Below are 20,183 nucleotides of genomic sequence, written 5' to 3'. Positions count from 1 at the left end.
GTAGTCCCAATTACTCGGGAGGCTGAGATGGGAGGATCACCTGAGCCCAGGAGGTCAAGGATGCTATGAGCTGAGATCACATCACTGCCCTCCAGCCTGAGCAACACAGTGAGATCCCTATCTCAAAAAAAAACAAAAGAGAGGAAGAGGTCATGCCAGGCACAGTGACTCATACCTGTAATCCCAGCACTTTGGGAGGCCAAGGCAGGAGGATCACTTTGAGTCAGGAGGATCACTTGAGGCTAAGAGTTTGAGATTAGCCTGGGCAACACAGCAAGACCCCAGCTCTACAAAAATTTTTTGAAAATAGGGTGGAGGAAGACTGGACATCCATATAGAAGAGAAGTCCAAGTGAAGACAAAGTAAAGAGAGATTGGAAGATGCTAGCCTTGAAGACTGGAGTGATGTGGCCACAAGCCCAGGAGTGCTGGCAGCCCCCAGGAGCGAGAAGAGGCCAGGAACAGATTCCCCCCAAGAGCCTCTGGAGGGAGCATGGCATTCTCGGCACCTTGATTTTGGCCCCGTGGTAATGATTTTGGACCTTTGGCCTCCAGAACTGTAAGAATAGAAATTTTTGTTGTTCTCATAGAAACATGGGCAAAGGACATGAACAGACAGTTTTCAAAAGGAGATGTACATGCAGCCAACAATCTTACGAAAAAAGACTCAACATCACTGATCATGAGTGAAATGCAAATCACAACCACAATGAGATACCACCTCACACCAGTTAGAATGGCTATTAAGTCAAAAAATAACAGATGCTGGGCCAGGCGTGGTGGCTCACACCTATAATCCCAGCACTTTGGGAGGCCAAGGCGGGCGGATCACAACGTCAGAAGATCAAGACCATCCTGGCTAACACAGTGAAACCCAGTGTCTACTAAAAATACAAAAAATTAGCCAGGCGTGGTGGCAGGCACCTGTAGTCCCAGCTACTCGGGAGGCTGAGGCAGGAGAATGGCGTGAACCCGGGAAGCAGAGCTTGCAGTGAGCCAAGATCGCGCCACTGCACTCCAGCCTGGGTGACAGAGTGAGACTCTGTCTCAAAAAATAAGAATAAAATAAAATAGAAATAAAAAAATTAGCCGGGCATGGTGGTGCATGCCTGTAATCCCAGCTACTTGGGAGGCTGAGACAGGAGAATCACTTGAACCCAGGAAGTGGAGGTTGCAGTGAGCTGAGATCACACCACTGCACTACAGTCTGGATGACAGAATGAGACTCCATCTCAAAACAAAAACAAACAACAACAACAAAAAACAGACGCTGGTGAGGTTGTGGAGAAAAAAGAACACTTATACACTGTTGGGATTGTAAATTAGTTCAGCCATTGTGGAAGACAGTGTGGTGATTCCTCAAAAACCTAAAGATAGAAATACTGTTCGACCTGGCATCCTTACTGGGTATATACCCAAAGGAATAGAAATTACTCTACAATAAAGACACATGCACACGTATGTTTACTGCAGCACTATTCACAATAGCAGAACATGGAATCAATCTAAATGTCCATCAACGATACACTGGATAAAGAAAATGTGGTATATATACACCATGGAATAGTATGCAGGCACAAAAAAGAACGAGATCATGTTCTTTGCAGGGACATGGATGGAGCTGGAGGCCATTATACTTAGCAAACTAACACAAGAACAGAAAACCAAATACTACTGCATGTTCTCACTTATAAGTGGGAGCTGAACAATGAGAAGACATGGACACAGAGAGAGGGCAACACACACCCAGGCCTTTCAGAAGGTGGAGGGTGGGAGGAGGGAGAGGATCAGAAGAAATAACTATTGGGTACTGGGCTTAATACCTAGGTGAAAAAAGAATCTGTCCAACAAACCCTCATGACACAAGTTTACCTATGTCACAAACCTGCCCTTGTACCCAAGAACCTAAAAGTGAAAAAAAAAAGAAAGAAAGAAAGAATTTTTTTTTCCTGCCTCACTGTGTCGCCCGGGCTGGAGTGCAGTGGTGGGATCTCAGCTCACTGCAACCTCCGCCTCCAGGGTTCAAACGCTTCTCCTGCCTCAGCCTCCTGAGTAGCTGGGATTATAGGTGCCCACCACCACACCCATCTAATTTTTGTATTTTTAGTAGAGATAGGGTTTCACTATGCTGGCCAGAATGGTCTTAAACTCCTGACCTCGTGATCTGCCCACCTTAGCCTTTCAAAGTGCTGGGATTATAGGCATGAGCCATCGCGCCTGGCCTGAAATTTCTGTTTTTTAAGGCACCAAGTCTGTGGCTCGTGTTACAGCAGCTTCAGGAAATTAACACCAGCTCCTTCACTGGCTGTACCCCACCTCACAAAGACAGTCCACACCCTCAGCACCTTGGACACTCAGTCCTCAGCTCAGACCTCTGCAAAGCTCAGGCCTGGGTTTGCTGGAGAGCTCTCCAATCTCTTCCCCCTTGGAAGCGCCACTAGAAAGAGCCGGATTTTTCTGGACACCAGGGAAGCGCCTCTGTGATTCAAGTCTCACTGCCCTGTGGACCAGCTGGGCGTTGGAGCTGATGGAGAAAAAAAAAATACACCCAACCACGTAAAAGGCAAAGGCAGGCACACACCCCACCCAAACACGGCCCCCGCACCATCCGCTGCCATATGCTTGTTTCTTGAAAAAGAAGCTTAAGAGAACAAACAAAAAAGAAATTTCTCCCCTTCTGGAAAGGGGAGTATCCTTTCTCCCCAGCAGCCTCAGCCTCCCACTAAATACTCCCTTCTCCAGTCCCAAAGGCTCCCCAGTGGGGATAGAGTGGCCTGGGGGTCCTGGATTCCTGCCCCTCCCCACTGTCACTGTAGCTGGGGAGAACATTGCCAGTCACAGCCCTAGCCTTCCATTCATATCTGCTCAGGCCAGGCTCTGGGCTGGGCAGCAGGAGGGGGTCTTACACCCAGCCGCAGTGCAGTAGAAGGCAGTCTGGGGTCATGGTTAAGACACCCAGGGTCTCACTGGGTGCGGTGGCTCATGCCTGTAATCCCAGTGCTTTGGGAGGCTGAGGCAGGAGGATCAAGCCCAGGAGTTCAAGATCAGCCTGGGCAACACAGTGAGACCCCATCTCTACGAAAAAACAAAAAAGTGAGCCAGGTGTGGTGGTGCATGCCTGTTGTCTCAGCTGCTCGGGATGCTGAGGCAGGAGGATAGCTTGAGCCCAGGAGGTCAAGGCTGCAATGAGCTGTGATTGCAGTCCAACCTAGGGGACACAGTTAGACCCTGTCAAAAAAAAAAAATCCAAGTTCCTGTCCTGGATCTGATCCCAAAGGCTGTCCTCCAAGTCCTCTGCCCCACTCCCTGCTAACAGAATCTCCCCGTTGTGTCCTGGTATCTAAAGACGGACAATCTTTGCTGGGTTGCCCCAGCAACTGGTGCTTGGGGCAGCTGGGCCCTCCCAATCCCTGGAGATAATGTGGTGATTCTCCAAGGTTGAGAGCAAGGCACTGGGACAGGTGTAAGGAGAGGCCAGAACCCAATTCTGGCCACTGAGACATGAGGGACTTCTAGCAGAGCTGTCCTTGCCCTTAGAAAGGGACTGAAACCAGGCCGGGCATGGTTGCTCACACCTGTAATCCCAGCACTTTGGGAGGCCAAGGTGGGCAGATCACCTGAGGTCAGGAGTTTGAGACCAGCCTGGCCAACACGGCGAAACCCCATCTCTACTAAAATACAAAATTAGCCAGGTGTGGTGGCACATGCCTGTAATCCCAGCTAGTTGGGAGGCTGAGGCAGGAGAATCGCTTGAACCCAGGAGGTGGAGGTTGCAGGGACCCGAGATCACACCACTGCACTCCAGCCTGGGCAACAGAGCAAGACTCCATTTCAAAAAAAAAAAGGGGGGGCACTGAAACCAGAGATGTCCTCCTTCTCCTGCATGTGATACCCCTGACCATGACAGCCAACTAGAGACATGAAAAGAATCAGCCTGGGAGGTGAGGGTATCTGAGGACTGCAGCGTGAACTCATGGAAGAACCTGGTCCTGTATAACCCCCAGATCTGCCATCTCTAAGCTTTGGGTGAGACAGTAAAAGTCCTTTTTTTTTTTTCTTTGAGATAGAGTCTCGCTCTGTTGCCCAGGCTGGAGTGCAATGGCGTGGTCTTGGCTCACTGCCACCTCCACCTCCTAGGTTCAAGTGATTCTCCTCCCTCAGCCTCCTGAGTAGCTGGGATTACAGGCACCCACCACCACACCCGGCTAATTTTTGTATTTTTAGTAGAGACGGGGTTTTGTTATGTTGGCTGGGCTGGTCTCGAACGCCTGACCTCAGGTGATCCGCCTCCTCGGCCTCCCAAAGTGCTGGGATTACAGGCGTGAGCCACCGTGCCCAGGCAAAAGTCCGTATTTCTTAAGGCACTCTTAGTAAAGTTTCTTTTCTTCTTCTTCTTCTTGCCCAGGCAAAAGTCCGTATTTCTTAAGGCACTCTTAGTAAAGTTTCTTTTCTTCTTCTTCTTCTTTCTCCCCGCCCCCACCAAGGACTACAGTTTCTTTTCTTCTCTCTCTCTCTTTTTTTTTCTGTCACCCAGGCTGGAGTGCAGTGATGCAATCATAGCTAACTGCAGCCTCAATCTCGATCGCTCCTGGACTCAAGCAATCCTCCAGCCTCAGCCTCCCAAGTAGCTGAGACTACAGGCGCCTGCCACCACACCTGGCTCACTTTAAAAATCTTGTTAGANCTCCCCGCCCCACCAAGGACTACAGTTTCTTTTCTTCTCTCTCTCTCTTTTTTTTTCTGTCACCCAGGCTGGAGTGCAGTGATGCAATCATAGCTAACTGCAGCCTCAATCTCGATCGCTCCTGGACTCAAGCAATCCTCCAGCCTCAGCCTCCCAAGTAGCTGAGACTACAGGCGCCTGCCACCACACCTGGCTCACTTTAAAAATCTTGTTAGAGACAGGGTCTCACTATGTTGCCCAGGCTGGTTTTGAACTCCTGGTCTTAAGCAATCCTTTTGCCTTGGCCTCCCAAAGTGCTGGGATTATAGGTGTGAGCCACCGTGCCAGCCAGAGGTTTCTTTCATTTGCAGCTAAAAGCATCCTACTTAAGTCAGTCTTTACCAGTTGTAAAGTCACCCATTTGGTTTTGACTCCAGGTCTATTTTATAATTCTCTTTTCAACTGCAGCTAAAGAGCCTACATCCAATTTTGATACCCAGAGCAAGACTCTAGGATTCTGAGCGTGCTACAATTCCTTATTCTGAGACAGGGTCTTGCTCTGTCTCTAGGCTGCAGTGCAGTGGTGTGATCATAGCTCGCTGTGGCCTCCAACTCCTGGGCTCAAGTCATCCTCCTGCCTCAGCCTCCTGAGTAGCTGGGACCAGAGCATGCGTCGCCACACCCAGCTAAGTTTTTATTTTTACTTTTTAGAGATAGGGTCTCACATGTTGCCCAGGCTGATCTCGAACTCCTGGCCTCAAGCGATCTTCTCACCTTGGGCTCCCAAAGTGCTAGATTATGGGTGTGAGCCATTGCGCCTGGCTAAATTTTATTTTTTATTCTGAGGGCTCCATCTCTAGTCCCACCACTCTCTTACTGTGATAAACGTTTGAGGAGGCACAATATTCCGAAAAAAATGGAAGTGATGGAAACAAAATGGAAAACTTGAAAAGATTAAAATATAAATAATTCGTTAAAAAATGTCCTCGATATTTCTGAAGCATCTTTGTTAGTTTAAAATATAAAAATGCATTATGTATAAGTTGTTTTGTTCAACACTGCCACAGATTTGCTATATCAAATTCAAAACTACAGTTTATTCAGAAGTCACCAATTTTAGATTTAATCACATTTTAAATGTTTAACATCTTTGCTACCAATGGAATTACAGTTTTTTGGGCTTTAAATAAGCTAGGCTTTCTTGTATATTTTTAAAAATTGTTTAAGTAATGTGGATAATTTATCTTTCTCTGGCCTTAAAAAAAAATTCCTAGAGATTGCAAAAACAGTCTACGGCCTCACCACCCTGAAAGCGCCTGATCTCATCTGATCTCAGAAGCTAAGCAGAGTCAGGTCTGGTTAGTTCTTAGATAGGAGACTGCAAAAAAAAAAAAAAAAAAGAGACTGCATACACTTTGGGTGACTTAGTATTTCTTACACTATCAAGCAGAACTCGAAAGCTTTCATATTCAGAAAGGGAATAGAGACAAAGAGAAAAGTTATCTCAGCCAGGTGCAGTGGCTCACGCCTGTAATCCCAGCACTTTGGGAGGCTGAGGCGGGCAGATAACCTGAGGTCCAGAGTTCAAGACCAGCCTGGTCAACATGGCGAAACCTCATCTCTACTAAAAATACAAAAATTAGCGCTACATGGCATTGGGTGCCTGTAATCCTAGCTACTCGGGAGGCTGAGGCAGGGAGAGTTGCGTAAACCCGGGAGGCGGAAGATCGCGCCACTGCATTCCCGCCTGGGTGACAGAGCCAGACTCTATCTCAAAAAAAAAAGAAAAGAAAAGAAAAGAAAAGTTATCTTGTAATTCTCTCATTTACATCACTGAGTCCAACTTTTGATAACTTTTGTCTAATGTGTCTCATTTCTTTGTTTTTAGAGACATGCTGTCTCTATGTTGTCCAGGCTGGTTTCGAACTCCTGGGCTCAAGGGATCTTCCCCACGCCACCCTCAGTCTCCTGAGTAGCTGGGACTACAGGTGCACACAACCACGCTTGGCTGATTTTTTTCTTTTCTTTTTTTTTGTAGAGACATGGTCTCGCTATGTTGCTCAGGCTGGTCCTGAACTCCTAGGCTCAAGCAGTCCTCTTGCCTCACCTTCCTGAGTAGCTGGGACTACAGGTGTGAGCCACCATGCCCAGCTGAACGTGCTGGGATTGTGAGGCAGACAGATGCTGTGTGGCTGGTACCTCAATCCCCAAATAACCAACTTCTCCCCTGCTCTCCTCTTCTGTAGAGGCCACAACACAAAATCCTCCCGTTCCTATACTCTCCCACAGCCAGAGATGACCACAAGACACAGTCTGACCAGTGAGGCATTCCCAAACAAAAGAGCAGAGTTTCCCCGGAAGCAGGTAATGGGGGCCCAATCCCTTACACCCTGCGCCCTGCCTGGTGGTTCACATCCCCTGTAGGCCAGGATGCCCAAAGCCCTCAGCCAGAGGAGAGAGATAAATGGTGTGGGCCCCTCTGATGTGCTTGAGCAGCTGCCTGCAGCTAGACCACCCACCCATGCCTCCTGTTACACGAGATACCCCTCCCTCCTCAGCCTCTGTTTCTCAGGTTACTTGCAACAAACACATTCCTAACAGAAATAGAATCCACGGTGGCACGGGCAGATCACTTGAGGTCAGGAGTTCGAGACCAGCCTGGCCAACATGGTGAAACCACATCTCTACTAAAAATACAAAAATTAGCTGGGCGTGGTGTTGGGCACCTATAATCCCCTACTCGGGAGGCTGAGGCAGGAGAACTGCTTGACCCTGGGAGGCGGAAGTTGCAGTGAGCCAAGATCATGCCACTGCACTCTAGCCTGGGTGACAGAGCGAGATTCCATCTCAAAAAAAGAAAGGAAGAAACTGATTCCATGGGATGTATTTTCTTTTCTTTCTTCTTCTTCTTTTTTTAAAGACAGGGTCTCACTCTGTCACCCGGGCTGGACTACATGAGTGCGCCACCACACCCGGCTAATTTTTTAAAAAATTTTAGTAGAAATGAAATCTTGCTATGTCGCCTAGGCTGGTCTCAAACTCCTGCCCTCCAGTGATCCACCAGCCTCAGCCTCTCAAAGTGTCGGGATTATAGGTGTGAGTCACTGCTCCCAGCTGCATCTATTTTTAAAGGCCCCAGTCTCCAAGACTCCTCTGATGAATTCCACTGGCCATCAATCCTGGCCCTTGTGGAAAGTGTGTCCAAGCTTCCAGTCCAGGTTTCTCCTGCAGCAGCCCCACCGCTGCCTCCCTTGGGGGCATCTGTAGCTAGAGGATACCTTGATGCACATCCCTCTGTCATGGTCCCACTCACAAGTGTCTTTCCTGCACCCTAAGCCACCCAGCTCTGGGCCCTTGGTCAGAGGTGTCCGGAGGCGGCATGCCTCCCACCCACGCATCTGAGGCCAGAAGAAGTCTCCGTAGGATTCTGGAAGGACAGACTCAACACTGGATAAGGCGTTGAAAGAGGCGATTTATCAGATCCACTCCAGATTTGAGATCCCTCATTACAGCAATGTTGTTAATAAAACGGTAACAGTCTCAAAGACACATCTGTACAGCATGTTCACAGGATCAGTATTCACAACAGCCAAAAGGCAGAAACCGCCCAAGCGCCCGATGATGAATAGATAAACAAAACACAATCTATCCATATAATGGAATATTACTGAGCCTTAAAAAGGAAAGACAGGCTGGGCGCGGTGGCTCACGACTGTAATCCTAACATTTGGGAGGCTGAGGCGGGCGGATCACCTGAGGTCAGGAGTTTGAGACTAGCCTGGCCAGCATGGTGAAATCTCGTCTCTACTAAAAATACAAAAATTAGCCGGGCGTGGCGGCAGGTGCCTGTGATCACAGCTACTCAGGAGGCTGAGGCAGGAGAACTGCTTGAACCCGGGGGGTGCAGGTTATAGTGAGCCAAGATCGCACCACCTCGCTCCAGCCTGGGTGGGTGAAAGAGTGAGATTCCATCTCAAAAAAAAAAAAAAAAAATTAAATTGAAGGATGGCCAGGGGTGGTGGCTCACGCCTGTAATCTCAGTACTTTGGGAGGCTGAGAGGCAGGAGGATCACTTGAGCCTGGGAGGTGGAGGTTGCAGTGAGCTGAGGTCCACTACTGCACTCCAGCCTGGGTGACAGAGTGAGACCCTGTCTCAATTTAAAAATAAAAAAAAAAGACCATCATGTTAGGCCTGGTGAGGCATATACCATCTCTCCAAATCCTTGACTCCACGGCTTTGGTTCCTGAAGACCCAAGCCCAGGTTCATTGCCATTATGCTGGTAGAGAGTTTAAGGACACAGGCTTTCAGCCGACACAAGGGAACATTCCTAATTGGAAGAACATTCCTAATTTCATTCTTGTCCCAGAATGAAAGAACAAGCTGTTATGTGGGCACTGGGTCTCCATCCCTGGGGGCTGTTCAGTGGAAGCTGCCCACTTATCAAGGCCTCTCGGAGGGTCTTTGCCCCCGGGAGACCCTGGCTGTATCTACACGGCTCCTTCCTGACGCCAGGAAACCTGGCCTGCGAGTAATTTAGGCAGAGCAAAAGTGAGATGGTGCATTTTTGCTCCACTTAGAAATGAGCCAAGTTGGTAAATAAGATTTTTTTTTTTTTTTTTTTTTTAAGAGACAGAGTCTTGCTCTGCCACCCAGGCTGGAATGCAATGGCGTGATTATGGCTCACTGCACCCTCAGACTCCTGGACTCAAGCCATCCGCCAGCTTCAGCCTCCCGAGTAGCTCCCTGCTAATTTTTTAAAAAATGTTTTGTAGAGATGGAGTCTCGCTCTGTCACCAAGGCTGGAATGCAGTGGCGCGATCACGTCTCACTGCAGCCTCAAATTCCTGGACTCCAGCCATCCGCCTGCCTCAGCCTCCCAAGTAGCTGGGGCTACTACAGGTGCATGCCGCCACGCCTGGCTTTAAAAAATTTTTTTTGTAGAGACAGTCTTGCTCTGCCACCCAGCCTAGAGTGCAGTGATGTAATCAGCTCATTGTAGCCTCAAATTCCTGGGCTCAAGCGATCCTCTCCCTCAGCCTCGCAAGTAGCTGAGACTGCAGACACATGCCACCAGGCCCAGCTAATTAAAAAATATATATATTTTTTGTAGAGATGGGGCCTTGCTATGTTGCCCAGGCTAGGCTCAAATTCTTGGGCTCAAGCAATCCTGCCTCAGTCTCCCAAAGTGCTGGGATTACAGGAATGAGCCACTGTGACCAGCCTAAATAAGATCTTAAGAGCAAACTTCAAACACTTTGGAAAACAACCTCTTAGCACTGCGAAGTATATGCTTAACATCACAGCACTGAGCTAGATGGGCCCCTCATCTAATCACCTGCATGTTCATCTAGGGAAACCAAGGCCCAGAGGGGTCAGACTGAACCCCAGATCTCTGCACACCCAACTCAAGTTCACATCATAACACAACATGCTCTCCTGTGGGCTTAACAGCTATGCTGATTACAAATTCTTTCCTATACACCACACAACATCCTTTAGGGAAATAAACTTTATTTCCTTGACTATGGGCAGTAATTCAGAAGTGTCCGAATTTCAGCACAAGACCTGATCTGTTTCCACGGCACGTGTTTCCACTGACTCCTCCTGGGTGCCCCGTCTATTGGAAAAGGCATCAGACGTACAAGCAAACCACAAAGACACGCAACACCATGGCAGAATCTCGCAAGGATGATGAAAGAATCTGAGGTAACACTGTAGAATTCCATTTACATAAGGTTCAAAAGGAGGCCAAATTCTGAAGCCAGGAGATGGAATGGCGGTTATCGTGGTGGGGTCGGAGAGTGGTACTAACTGGAAGGGGGTGAGAGGGGCTTGTCAATGCTGTTTCTTGACCTGGGTGCTGGTTACCTGGGTAGCTTAGTGTGTAAACAGTTCCCTTACAACAAATAACTTTGTTCTCAACGAAAAGTGTGCATAAGGCCAGAAACAGTGGCTCACATCCATAATCCCAGCACTTTGGGAGACTGAGGCAGGAGGCTCACTTGAGCCCAGGAGTTTGAGACCAGTCCGGGCAACACAGAGAGACCCTGACTCTACAAAAAATTTAAAATTTAGCCATGTGTGGTGGCGCATGCCTGTCGTCCCAGCTACTTGGGAGGCTAAGACAGGACGATCGCTTGATCTCAGGAGGCTGAGGCTGCAGCAGGCCGAGACTGCATCACTGCACTCCAGCCTGGGATACAGAAGGAGACTCATGTCAAAATAAAATAAAATAAAAAAGTTTTAGAAGACATCAGGTATTGGGACACCCAGTCAGATGACAGAAAAACAAACAAACAAACAGCAAAACTGTCCCTTTTTAATCCTGCCCTGCAAATACGGACGGTACAGTTCCGCCTAGAGGCAGGGCTCCACCTCCAGCCTCCTCTGGCTCCCTCACCCCATCCTGTCACCAGGGCAGAGGCTGCAAGAGCCAGCTGGGAATGTCACTGGAAACAAGACCCCACACCTGTGGCCAAGCTCTTCCCAGCCCAGCAGCCCAGCAGCCATGAGTTTCACACTAAATACCAGCCCACCCCACAGAAGCACCCTGGGTGCACAGTCCTCCCAGCACAAGTGATTTGGTGACGCTGTGACGTGTTTCAGGAAGTTTAATTTTAACTCTGTTCCCACCCTTCGCTGCAGGACTTATAATTCTATAAATTAATCCTAAGTTAATTATCCCAAATGCAAAGATTTACATGCAAAGATATTTCCCCAAAGCTTTCACTTGGTACATCCACGGATACACACACCCACGTATAAACAAGGAGAAGGTCCTGGCAACCTGATGCCCAGCAGAGGCTGATTCCAACACTGGACAGGATGACCTCGGGCACACACAGGGCAGCCTGGGATGCCAACTCCAGACCATGCATCTCAGGGCGGGATCTATGCCTGACTTTGCTTCCCTCTACTTTTCTGTATTTTCTAAGTCACTTAAGGTAAGTATTACTTTTACAATTTGGAAAGAAACAACAGAAACCTCATCCTTTAAAAACAAAACCAGGCTGGGCGTGGTGGCTCACTCCTGTAATCCCAACACTCTGGGAGCCAGAGAGGCGGGAGGATTGCCTGAGGCCAGGAGTTTGAGACCAGCCTGGGTAACATCGCAAGACCCCATCTCTACCAAAAAATTTAAAATATGAGCCGGGCGTGGTGGCACGCGCCTGTCGTCACAGCTACTGGGAAGGCTGAGGTGGGAGGATGGCTTGAGCCCAGGAGTTCAGGAATGCAGCGAGCTGGGATTGCGCCACTGCACTCCAGCCTGGGCAATAGAGCAAGACCTCATTTCTAAAAAAATTTTTCTTTTAAATAAAAAAATCGAGAAAAACAAAAGCAAAACCAAACATCCAACACAGCTGCTCCACCCCAGGACAGGAAAGTCGGCCCCAGGCCCGGGCAAAAGGGCAGTTCCAGGAAGCACAGGGCTTCATGCTGCCTTCCAAGAGGAAGTGAGGGAGCTGCCTGTCTCTTCCCTGGAGGGGCTGGGGGAAGCCGATCTGAGGCCTGGCCCTGCGAAGCCCCAACTGCCCTTCATCTAGGCTTCTGGAAGGTAGGGCATCCTTCTTCCTCCAAGTGGAGGACAGGATTTAGGAAAACGGGCTGTCTCCTCTCAGCTTGGGCTGTGCATCAGGTACTAGGAGCACTCAGAGAGCCCCCAAACTCAGGTTTCTCCATTTCTCTCCTGTCCCCCGGAGCCAGCACAGAGGGACCTCCTCCACCCCCACGCCGCCGCCAGCACTATGCGGGGTCCAGGCCGCCCCATGCCTGCTCTACCAGGAGGGGAGGCCAGGATCTGCTGGGCAGACGGCTCCGCGGTTCAGGTTTCCACCCTTGTTATTTAAAGCCTGGGCCTGGCTCCTGGCAGGCGGGCAGGGGCGGCCGCCTGCCTGCGTGACCAGGATGAGAAATCGCAGTCCTGACGCGGGCCTGCGTGCCTATGGCAACTGGCATCGTGGCCTTGGAGACTAATCTCCGGGCTGTCAACCGGCAGGGACTCTCCAGCAGGGCCACCGCTCCCTGCAAAGGCCCTTGGCTGGGGGATCGGACAAGGCTCTCTTCCAGTGGAGGAGGGGGCGCCTGCCCCTGCACTGGGGCCCCTGGCCAGGCTCACAGATCCACATGTTCCCACGGCCACAGCCTCTGTCATACACATATACATGGGGACAATCACACGGGTGAGGACACAGCCACCGGCTCACAGGCACCAATACTCTCTCAGACTGTGTCCCACACAGCGCAGGGGCCAACAGCAGGTGCTTCTGCCTTTGAAGGATTCCCAGGCTGGCAGGGAAAATGACCGAAAAACAGACTACTGGGGGGGGAAAAAAAGATTAAAACACAGTGCAAGGATTTGAGCTGAGTGATGGTTACATGAGTACACAAGTGAGGGAAAAATTCATCACGCGGGATGCTTAAGATTCATGTACTTGGGCCAGGTGCAATGGCTCACGCCTGTAATCCCAGCACTTTGGGAGGCCTAGGCAGGCAGATCACTTGAGGTCAGGAGTTTGAGACCAGCCTGGCCAACATGGCAAAACCCCGTCTCTACTAAAAATACAAAAATTAGCCGGGCGTGGTGGCGGGCGCCTCTAAGTCACTCAGGAGGCTGAGACAGGAGAATTGTTTGAACCCAAGAGGGGGGCGTTGCAGTGAGCCAAGATCACGCCACTCCAGCCTGGATGACAGAGCAGGACTCTGTCTAAAGAAAAAAAAAAAAAAATTTCATGTTACTCATGTACTTCACTGAAGTAAATTATGCTTCAGTGAAGATAAAAATAAGTGGCATGGAAGAAGCCCAGGACAGCGGGTGAGGCAGTCAGGGTGGGGCTTCCTGGAGGAGGTGATATCTGAGCTGCCAGGAGCCTCCCAGGGGAGTTGCGTTTGCAGGTGAGGAGGGGAGACGGGCACTGTGCCCGGGCCCTGCTCTTCTACAAGGGAGACGCTTTCCCTGCTCCGCCGCAGCACCCACCTCCCCTAGAAATAAATGCTGAATAAATAAAGACCTGTTTGAAGGAGTGCCAAATTACTGGCTGCCCAGGAAACTCAACCGCCAGCCTGGACCGCCCACGTGTCCTGGTCAGGCCTCAGCGGGGCCAGAGGCTGTGGGAGTGGGTGGGTCGGTGGGGAACGAACCCAGCTCTGCATGGCTGGTGTGTGCAGGGCAGGGCAGGAAGTGGTGGGCAGAGACCGGCGTGGCCATTGGGGTGACGCCAAGGACCTCGGAAGGTCAGCTTCGCTGCAGGGCTTGGGGCAGGGGTTAGACGCGGGCAGTGTGGGGGATCCCAGGAAGATGTGGTGGAGGAACTGTCGGGTCATGCTCGGAGCCGGGGAGCCAGGAGTTGCCAAGCCTCTGTGACAGCCCAGGCCAGAGACAGCCAGGCCTGAAGCAGACACAGCAGCAGGGGATGGAGGACAGGCTTTGGGACCAGGAGCCGGTGAGGCAGGGGTCCCAAGGGAGGTACCTAGAATGACCACCAGGTTTCTGATCCCAGGAGTTTGAGGCCAGCCTGAGCAACATAGTGAGACCCCATCCCTACAATTTTTTTTTTTTTTTTTTTTAGCCTAGTGTGGCAGCATGTGCCTGTAGTCCCAGCTACTCCAGAGGCTGGGGTGGGAGAGTTGCTTAGGCCCAGGAGGCAGAGCTTGCAATGAGCCATGATCACACCACGGCACTCCAGCCTGGACAATAGAGCAAGACCCTATCTCAAAAGAAAAAAAAATGGTGGGGCTGGTGGCTCACGCCTGTAAGCCCAGGAGTTTGAGAGCGGCCTGGCCCACATGGTGAAACCCCATCTCTACTAAAAACAAAAGTTAGCTGGGTGTGGTGGCGCATGCCTGTAATCCCAGCTACTCAGGAGGACAAGGTGGGAGGATCGCTTGAGCCCCAGAGTTCTAGGCTACAGCGAGCTATGATCGCACCACTGCACTCCAGCCTGGGTAACAGAGTGAGACCCTGTCTCTAAACGCACAAACACACACAACGCTCAAACTTTCCTGGCCCCACTGAGCAAAAGGGTGATGGTATTTCTACTGCTCTCGCCTCTGAGAGAGCCCCACGTGCGAATACGTGAACAGGGCCTGGCGCCGGGCCTGGGGATACCAAGTGCCGGCTCACTTAACAGCAGTGACGATGGGGACGATTGCTCATGCTGACGTCACCCGCTGAGCTGCTGTCCACCCCTGACATCAGGTCCCGTGTTGCTTACAGTATATCTCTGTCCCTCCACGCATTGTGGGGTGAGGGGGTGCTGGGTGGGAAATGCAGGCCTGGCACCCAGCTGGGGGCATTTGGTGCCCCCAGTTCTGGCCGAGCCCCGGCCGCTTATCTGAGCTCATGTGCATGGTGCAGAAGTATTTATTTGTTCTCAGGCAGGCATCTGAAAAGCGTGGGGGCTGGGTGTCAGGAGATGGTGGGAGGAAACCAGCTCTGGGGCGGTGCCAACCCCTGGGGCCAGGCAGCGCAGGGGGAGCCCTGGGATCCTGCCTCCCAAGAACCCTTCCCTTGCTAGACATAAACATGCCTTCTCAGAACAACACGGATGAGGAACATCAGGCCTTTTCTTGTCGAGAAAAGGCTGGACGGAAAAAAGCCCATTACTCGTGGGTGATCTAATCCTGTTTGTGCTGGCTCACGGGGCCCCCAGTCCTGCCCACCTGGGCCAGCTCACTCCCTGACCTCTACCCACCCATGGCCCTGCAACCACTGAGCCAACAGGGGTGAGGACAAGTGTTCCAGGGCAGGTTATGCCCTGCAGTGGGCTCGGGAACAGCCCACCTGCTATGTAAAACCTGAGCACTGGCACCGTCCCTCCCTGGGCCTCAGTTTCTCCACTTGTCAATGGAGAACCTGGGCTAGAAGTTGTCCGAAGGCCTTGCCATCCTTAGCCGCAGATGGAAGGATCACCATGCCCCCTCCCTCCCCTGGCATTTGGCCTCCCCACCTGCCCAGACCTACTCCAAAGCATTCATTATAGTCACCCCATTCCAGTCACCCGGCCTGGCCCTGCCCTGCCCCACCCTGCCCCAAATGCCCTCTGGCCCTCCCCACGCCTTTTTTTTTTTAGAGACTGAGTCTCACTCTGTCGCCCAGGCTGGAGTGCAGTGGTGCAATCTCGGCTCACTGCAACCTCTGTCTCCCAGGTTCAAATGATTCTCCTGCTTCAGCCTCTTGAGTAGTTGGGATTACAGGTGCACACCAGCACGCCTGGCTAATTTTTGTATTTTTAGTAGAGATGGGGTTTCACCATGTTGGCCAGGCTGGTCTCAAACTCCTGGCCTCAAGTGATCCTCCCGCCTCAGCCTCCCAAAGTGCTGGGATTACAGGCATGAGCCACCACGCCCAGCCCCGTTCTTGCTTTAAACACTTGGATGCCACATCTTCCAGAGCCTTTTCATCTTCCAGTCCCCATTCCAGAGGCCTCCCTATTCCCAGTCTTGGGCCTACCCACACCCCCAGCCCTTGTTCCCATCTTTTAGATGCTGTGGGACGCTGACTAAGTGCTCATTTTCACCACACCTGTTAGGACCCAGACCCTGAACGGGGGTGAATCAGGCCCACTCCTTGCCCCGGAGCTCCTGGATGAGGAAAGAGAAGCTGAAGCTTATAAACAGTGACCAAAGATCATCAGTTCCTCATATGGGGAGTGACCAGGCGTGGGCACATCCAGGATGGATGGCTGGCTGGCTGGCATCAGCCCAGCAGCACTGCCCCGAAGGCTGGGTGGCCATTCAGCGGGGGAGACTGGGGCCAGGGACAGCCTGGGCAAAGGTGGGAGGCAGGAGAGTACAGTGGGGCACTAGTGAAATCTGGGAGGCTCAGAGGCAGGCAGATCACTTAAAGTCAGGAGTTTGAGATCAGCCTGGCCAACACAGTGAGACCCCGTCTCTGCTGAAAAGACAAAAATTAGCTGGGCGTGGTAGCGTGCACCTGGGAGGCTGAGGCAGGAGAAACGCTTGAACCCGAGAGGCAGAGGTTGCAGTGAGCCAAGATCGCGCCACTGCACTCCAGCCTGGGCAGCAGAGTGAGGGAGACTCTGTCTCAAAAAAAAAAAAAGTCGGGGGGAGGTTGAGAAGGCTTCCAAGCGGGCATGGAAGAGGCAGACATCCACCAGGAACTTGGGCTTGCCAGGCCAGGCTGGGCTGAGCAGTGATTTAGTAATAAAAATAACAACTAGCTGTCATCAGCCCCTTCTCTGGGGCCTGGGCGGGATCCACCAAGCACCACCAGCCCACACCTACGCCATCCCATTTTATAGACAGGAGTCCAGAGCATCGGGATTAGGTGACTTGCAAGTATCCACACCATCCAACTGCAAAATAGCCACGCCCCATCCCTCACCACACCAGGCATTGGAGAGGAGGCTGTTTCCTACAGGTGTCTATCCGTTATCGGGTATCTGGACCACAGCTGCCACCTCCATGCATCTCGGCAGATGCTCATCAGTGGGCGCCGCTAGCCCATTCATTCATTCCACAAACACCAAAGCAGCCACTGCGGGCCCACTGTGTACTCCAGGCCAGGAGTGTCACCACACAGGCAGGATCGGGCCGCACAGTCCATCAGACGGGTGGCTCATGTTAACGGCCCGGTCCCTGAGGAATGGCGCCCCTCGTTTTGTAGCTGGGTGTGCGCATGCGCATACATCTGGCCCTTTCTCTGAGCACCTTCTTTACTTCCGCCTCTGCCCTCACCTGTCAGAAAAGCCTGGCCACCTCCATCCAACCTCGGCTTGCCTGAGCCTCTGACCAAGTGATGCAATTTCATGAAGCGGCCCCTCTCCTTCCAAAACCCAGGGACAGAGCAACTTGGAGGAGTCCAGCCCGGGCTACACCCTTCCCTTCCTAGGGTACAGCAACAGACCGCAGGGCAGTCCCACACCAAAATCCTGTAGTCTCAGGAATGCACACGGGGCCAGGCCCCAGAACATCTGGGTCTAGTGGTGGCTTGGCCTCGAGTAGCTGTGTGATGCTGGAGAACTTGCTTCCCCTCTCTGAGCCCCAGTCCCCTCCAACATAATAACAGTAATAAGACATAATAACAGTAAGATAATAATAACAATAAAGACATAATAACACCCTGTCCCTTCCTCACAAAGCAGAGGTGGGAGGTGAGAGTCAGGCCCAATGGACAGGGGTTGACAATCATTTTTCTTTTCTTTCTTTCTTTCTTTTTTTAAGAGACAGGGTCTCTTGCTCTGTCACCCAGCCTATGATCACAACGGTGTGATCATAGCTCACCGCAGCCTCCAACTCCTGGGTTCAAGTGATCCTCCTGCCTTAGCCTCCCAAGTAGCTGGGACTAAAGGTGTGTGCCATCACGTCTAGCTACTTATTTATTTTTTGTAGAGATGGAGTCTTGTTATGTTGCCCTGGTCTCAAACTCTTGGCCTCAAGTTATCTTCCCAACTCCTTTCTAAGTATCTGGGACTACAGGCACACACCACCATACCTGGCTAATTTTAATTTTTTTTTTTTTTAGAGATGGAGTCTTGCTATGTTGCCCAGGCTGGTCTCAAACTTGTGGACTCAAGCAGTCTTCCCGCCTCAACCTCCCAAAGTGTTGGGATTACAGGCCCGAGCCACTGCTCCCAGCCAGATCCCTTTTCCTCAAAACCCCACCTGGGTCTCAGTGCTAGCTGGGCCTGGGATGACATTTCCGAGAAACCACAGTTGCACTGCAGCCATCAGCGGCAGGAGCTGTGCTGCTGAATGGCATCTCACAAACCCCCTCAGTAACCCTACAAACACAACAGTACTCTCCCCGTTTTACGGATGAGGACACAGAGGCTCAGAAAGGCTGAGCAACTCGTCCAAGGTCACACAGCACAAAGAGTCAGGGGCCAGCTTCAGTCTGCTGGGATCTGGAGTAAACATGGCCCTGCACCCCTACAATGTCCCCTGCACAGTCCCCCAGGCATGACTCACTGTCAACCCCACAATCCAGTCCCACTGTCCAGATTAGTGATTCGCACACAAATATTTGCACCATGGTGGAGTGGCTCTCCCACCGGCTCATTGTTTACTCCAAACACATCTTTTCTGCCTGCCCTGTTAGAGGCCGAAGGGTTTCCCCACCAGGGGGGCTACAGTGAGACCCGAGGTGGGCTTTCTGCAGGCATTGGGGGTCCTGAAAACCAGAGGGGACCCCATAGGTATGAAAATATCATTTTCTTTTGGGACAGAGTCTCACTTCATTGCCCAGGCTGGAGTGCAGTGGCATGACCTCGGCTCACTGGTTGAACTCACCTCCCGGGTTCAAGCAATTCTCCTGCCTCAGCCTCCCAAGTAGCTGGGATTACGGGCACCCGCCAGCATGCCCAGCTAATTTTTTTTTGTGTGTGTGTACTTTTAGTAGAGACAGGGCTTTGCCATGTTGGCCAGCCTGGTCATGAACTCCTGAACTCAGGTGATCCACCCGCCTCAGCCTCAGCCTCCCAAAGTGCTGGGATTACAGGCGTGAGCCACCACACCCAGCCTTAATTTTTGTATTTTTAGTAGAGACAGGGTTTCATCAAGTTGGTCAGGCTGGTCTCGAACTCCTGACCTCAGGTGATCTGCCTGGCTCGGCCTCCCAAAGTGCTGGGATTACAGGTGTGAGCCACCACACCCGGCTGAAGATATCGTTTTCAGAGCCAAAAATAGGGCCGTGGGCAAGTGTCTGTATTACCAAGGTCACGGGCTGTCCAGGATGGTGGGTGGGTTATGGATGGTTCCTGGAAGTGGGCAGGCTCACTACCCAGACCCCAGATTCCAGGAGGCTCAGTCTGCCTCCCCTCAGATGCAGGAGTGGGCACTAAACCAAGAAAACAGGAGCAACGAGTGGCGGCTTCACAGCCAATAAGAATCCCCAAAGCCGGGTGCAGTGGCTCATGCCTGTAATCCCAACACTTTGGGAGGTCAAAGCGAGAGGATCACTTGAGGCCGGGAGTTTGAGGCTGCAGTGAGCTATGACTGTTCCACTGCACTCCAGCTTGGGTGACAGAGGAAGACCCTGTCTCAAAAAAAAAAAAAAAAAAAAAAAGCCCTGAGTTGCCAACATGCCCACCCCCCACCCTCCATGCCCATCCTCACGAAAGTTTCTAGAGCTCTTGGCAGCCCCAGGCTGGTGGACACAGCAATACCAGCATAAACCGGGGGGGAGCTATGTCCCTGAGACTGGGTTCCCCCCCGGGGAAGGACACCGGCCAAGATCTCTCCCCTGCCCCCACCAGGTTCTCCTGGGGTCCTTCCCTTAGGAAGCTCTTCTGGTTGCCATCGCGACCAGGCTGACCCCAATTCTGCATTTGCTGGGATCTACCTGAACACATCGTGAGGGTTGGAGGTTACTCCATGTGACGCCAGGAGCTCCAAAGAGCAGACACCACTGCTGCGATCTCCTCTCTGTCCCTGGGGGGCCATCAACCATTCTCACAGCTCCCCACAGTCAACCACTGGTCAGCCTTCACCACAGTCTCTCCTCCGCTGCGGTGTTGCAGATGCTCTGACCACTCTCCCTTCCCTACCCGCCTCTTCCCC

General features: G+C 51.6%; 1 protein-coding gene across 1 annotated transcript in view; it reads right to left on the bottom strand.

Annotated features, from left to right (window-relative positions):
- The window catches only part of GTF2IRD1 (GTF2I repeat domain containing 1), a 128,755-nt gene extending 111,236 nt beyond the window's left edge, over positions 1 to 17,519 (bottom strand). Inside the window, exon 1 of the mRNA XM_017849886.1 lies at positions 17,008 to 17,519. Within this exon, the coding sequence (XP_017705375.1) occupies positions 17,008 to 17,019 (12 nt within the window). The 5' untranslated portion in view covers positions 17,020 to 17,519. The remainder of the gene's footprint in view (positions 1 to 17,007) is intronic.
- Positions 17,520 to 20,183: the final 2,664 nt, after the last annotated feature.

This window comes from Rhinopithecus bieti, unplaced genomic scaffold (assembly GCF_001698545.2).
Source record: "Rhinopithecus bieti isolate Rb0 unplaced genomic scaffold, ASM169854v2 scaffold_31823, whole genome shotgun sequence".
Lineage (NCBI taxonomy): Eukaryota > Metazoa > Chordata > Mammalia > Primates > Cercopithecidae > Rhinopithecus > Rhinopithecus bieti.
The sequence above is the reverse complement of the archived record's forward strand: the minus strand, read 5'-3'. Positions and strand labels throughout refer to the sequence as shown.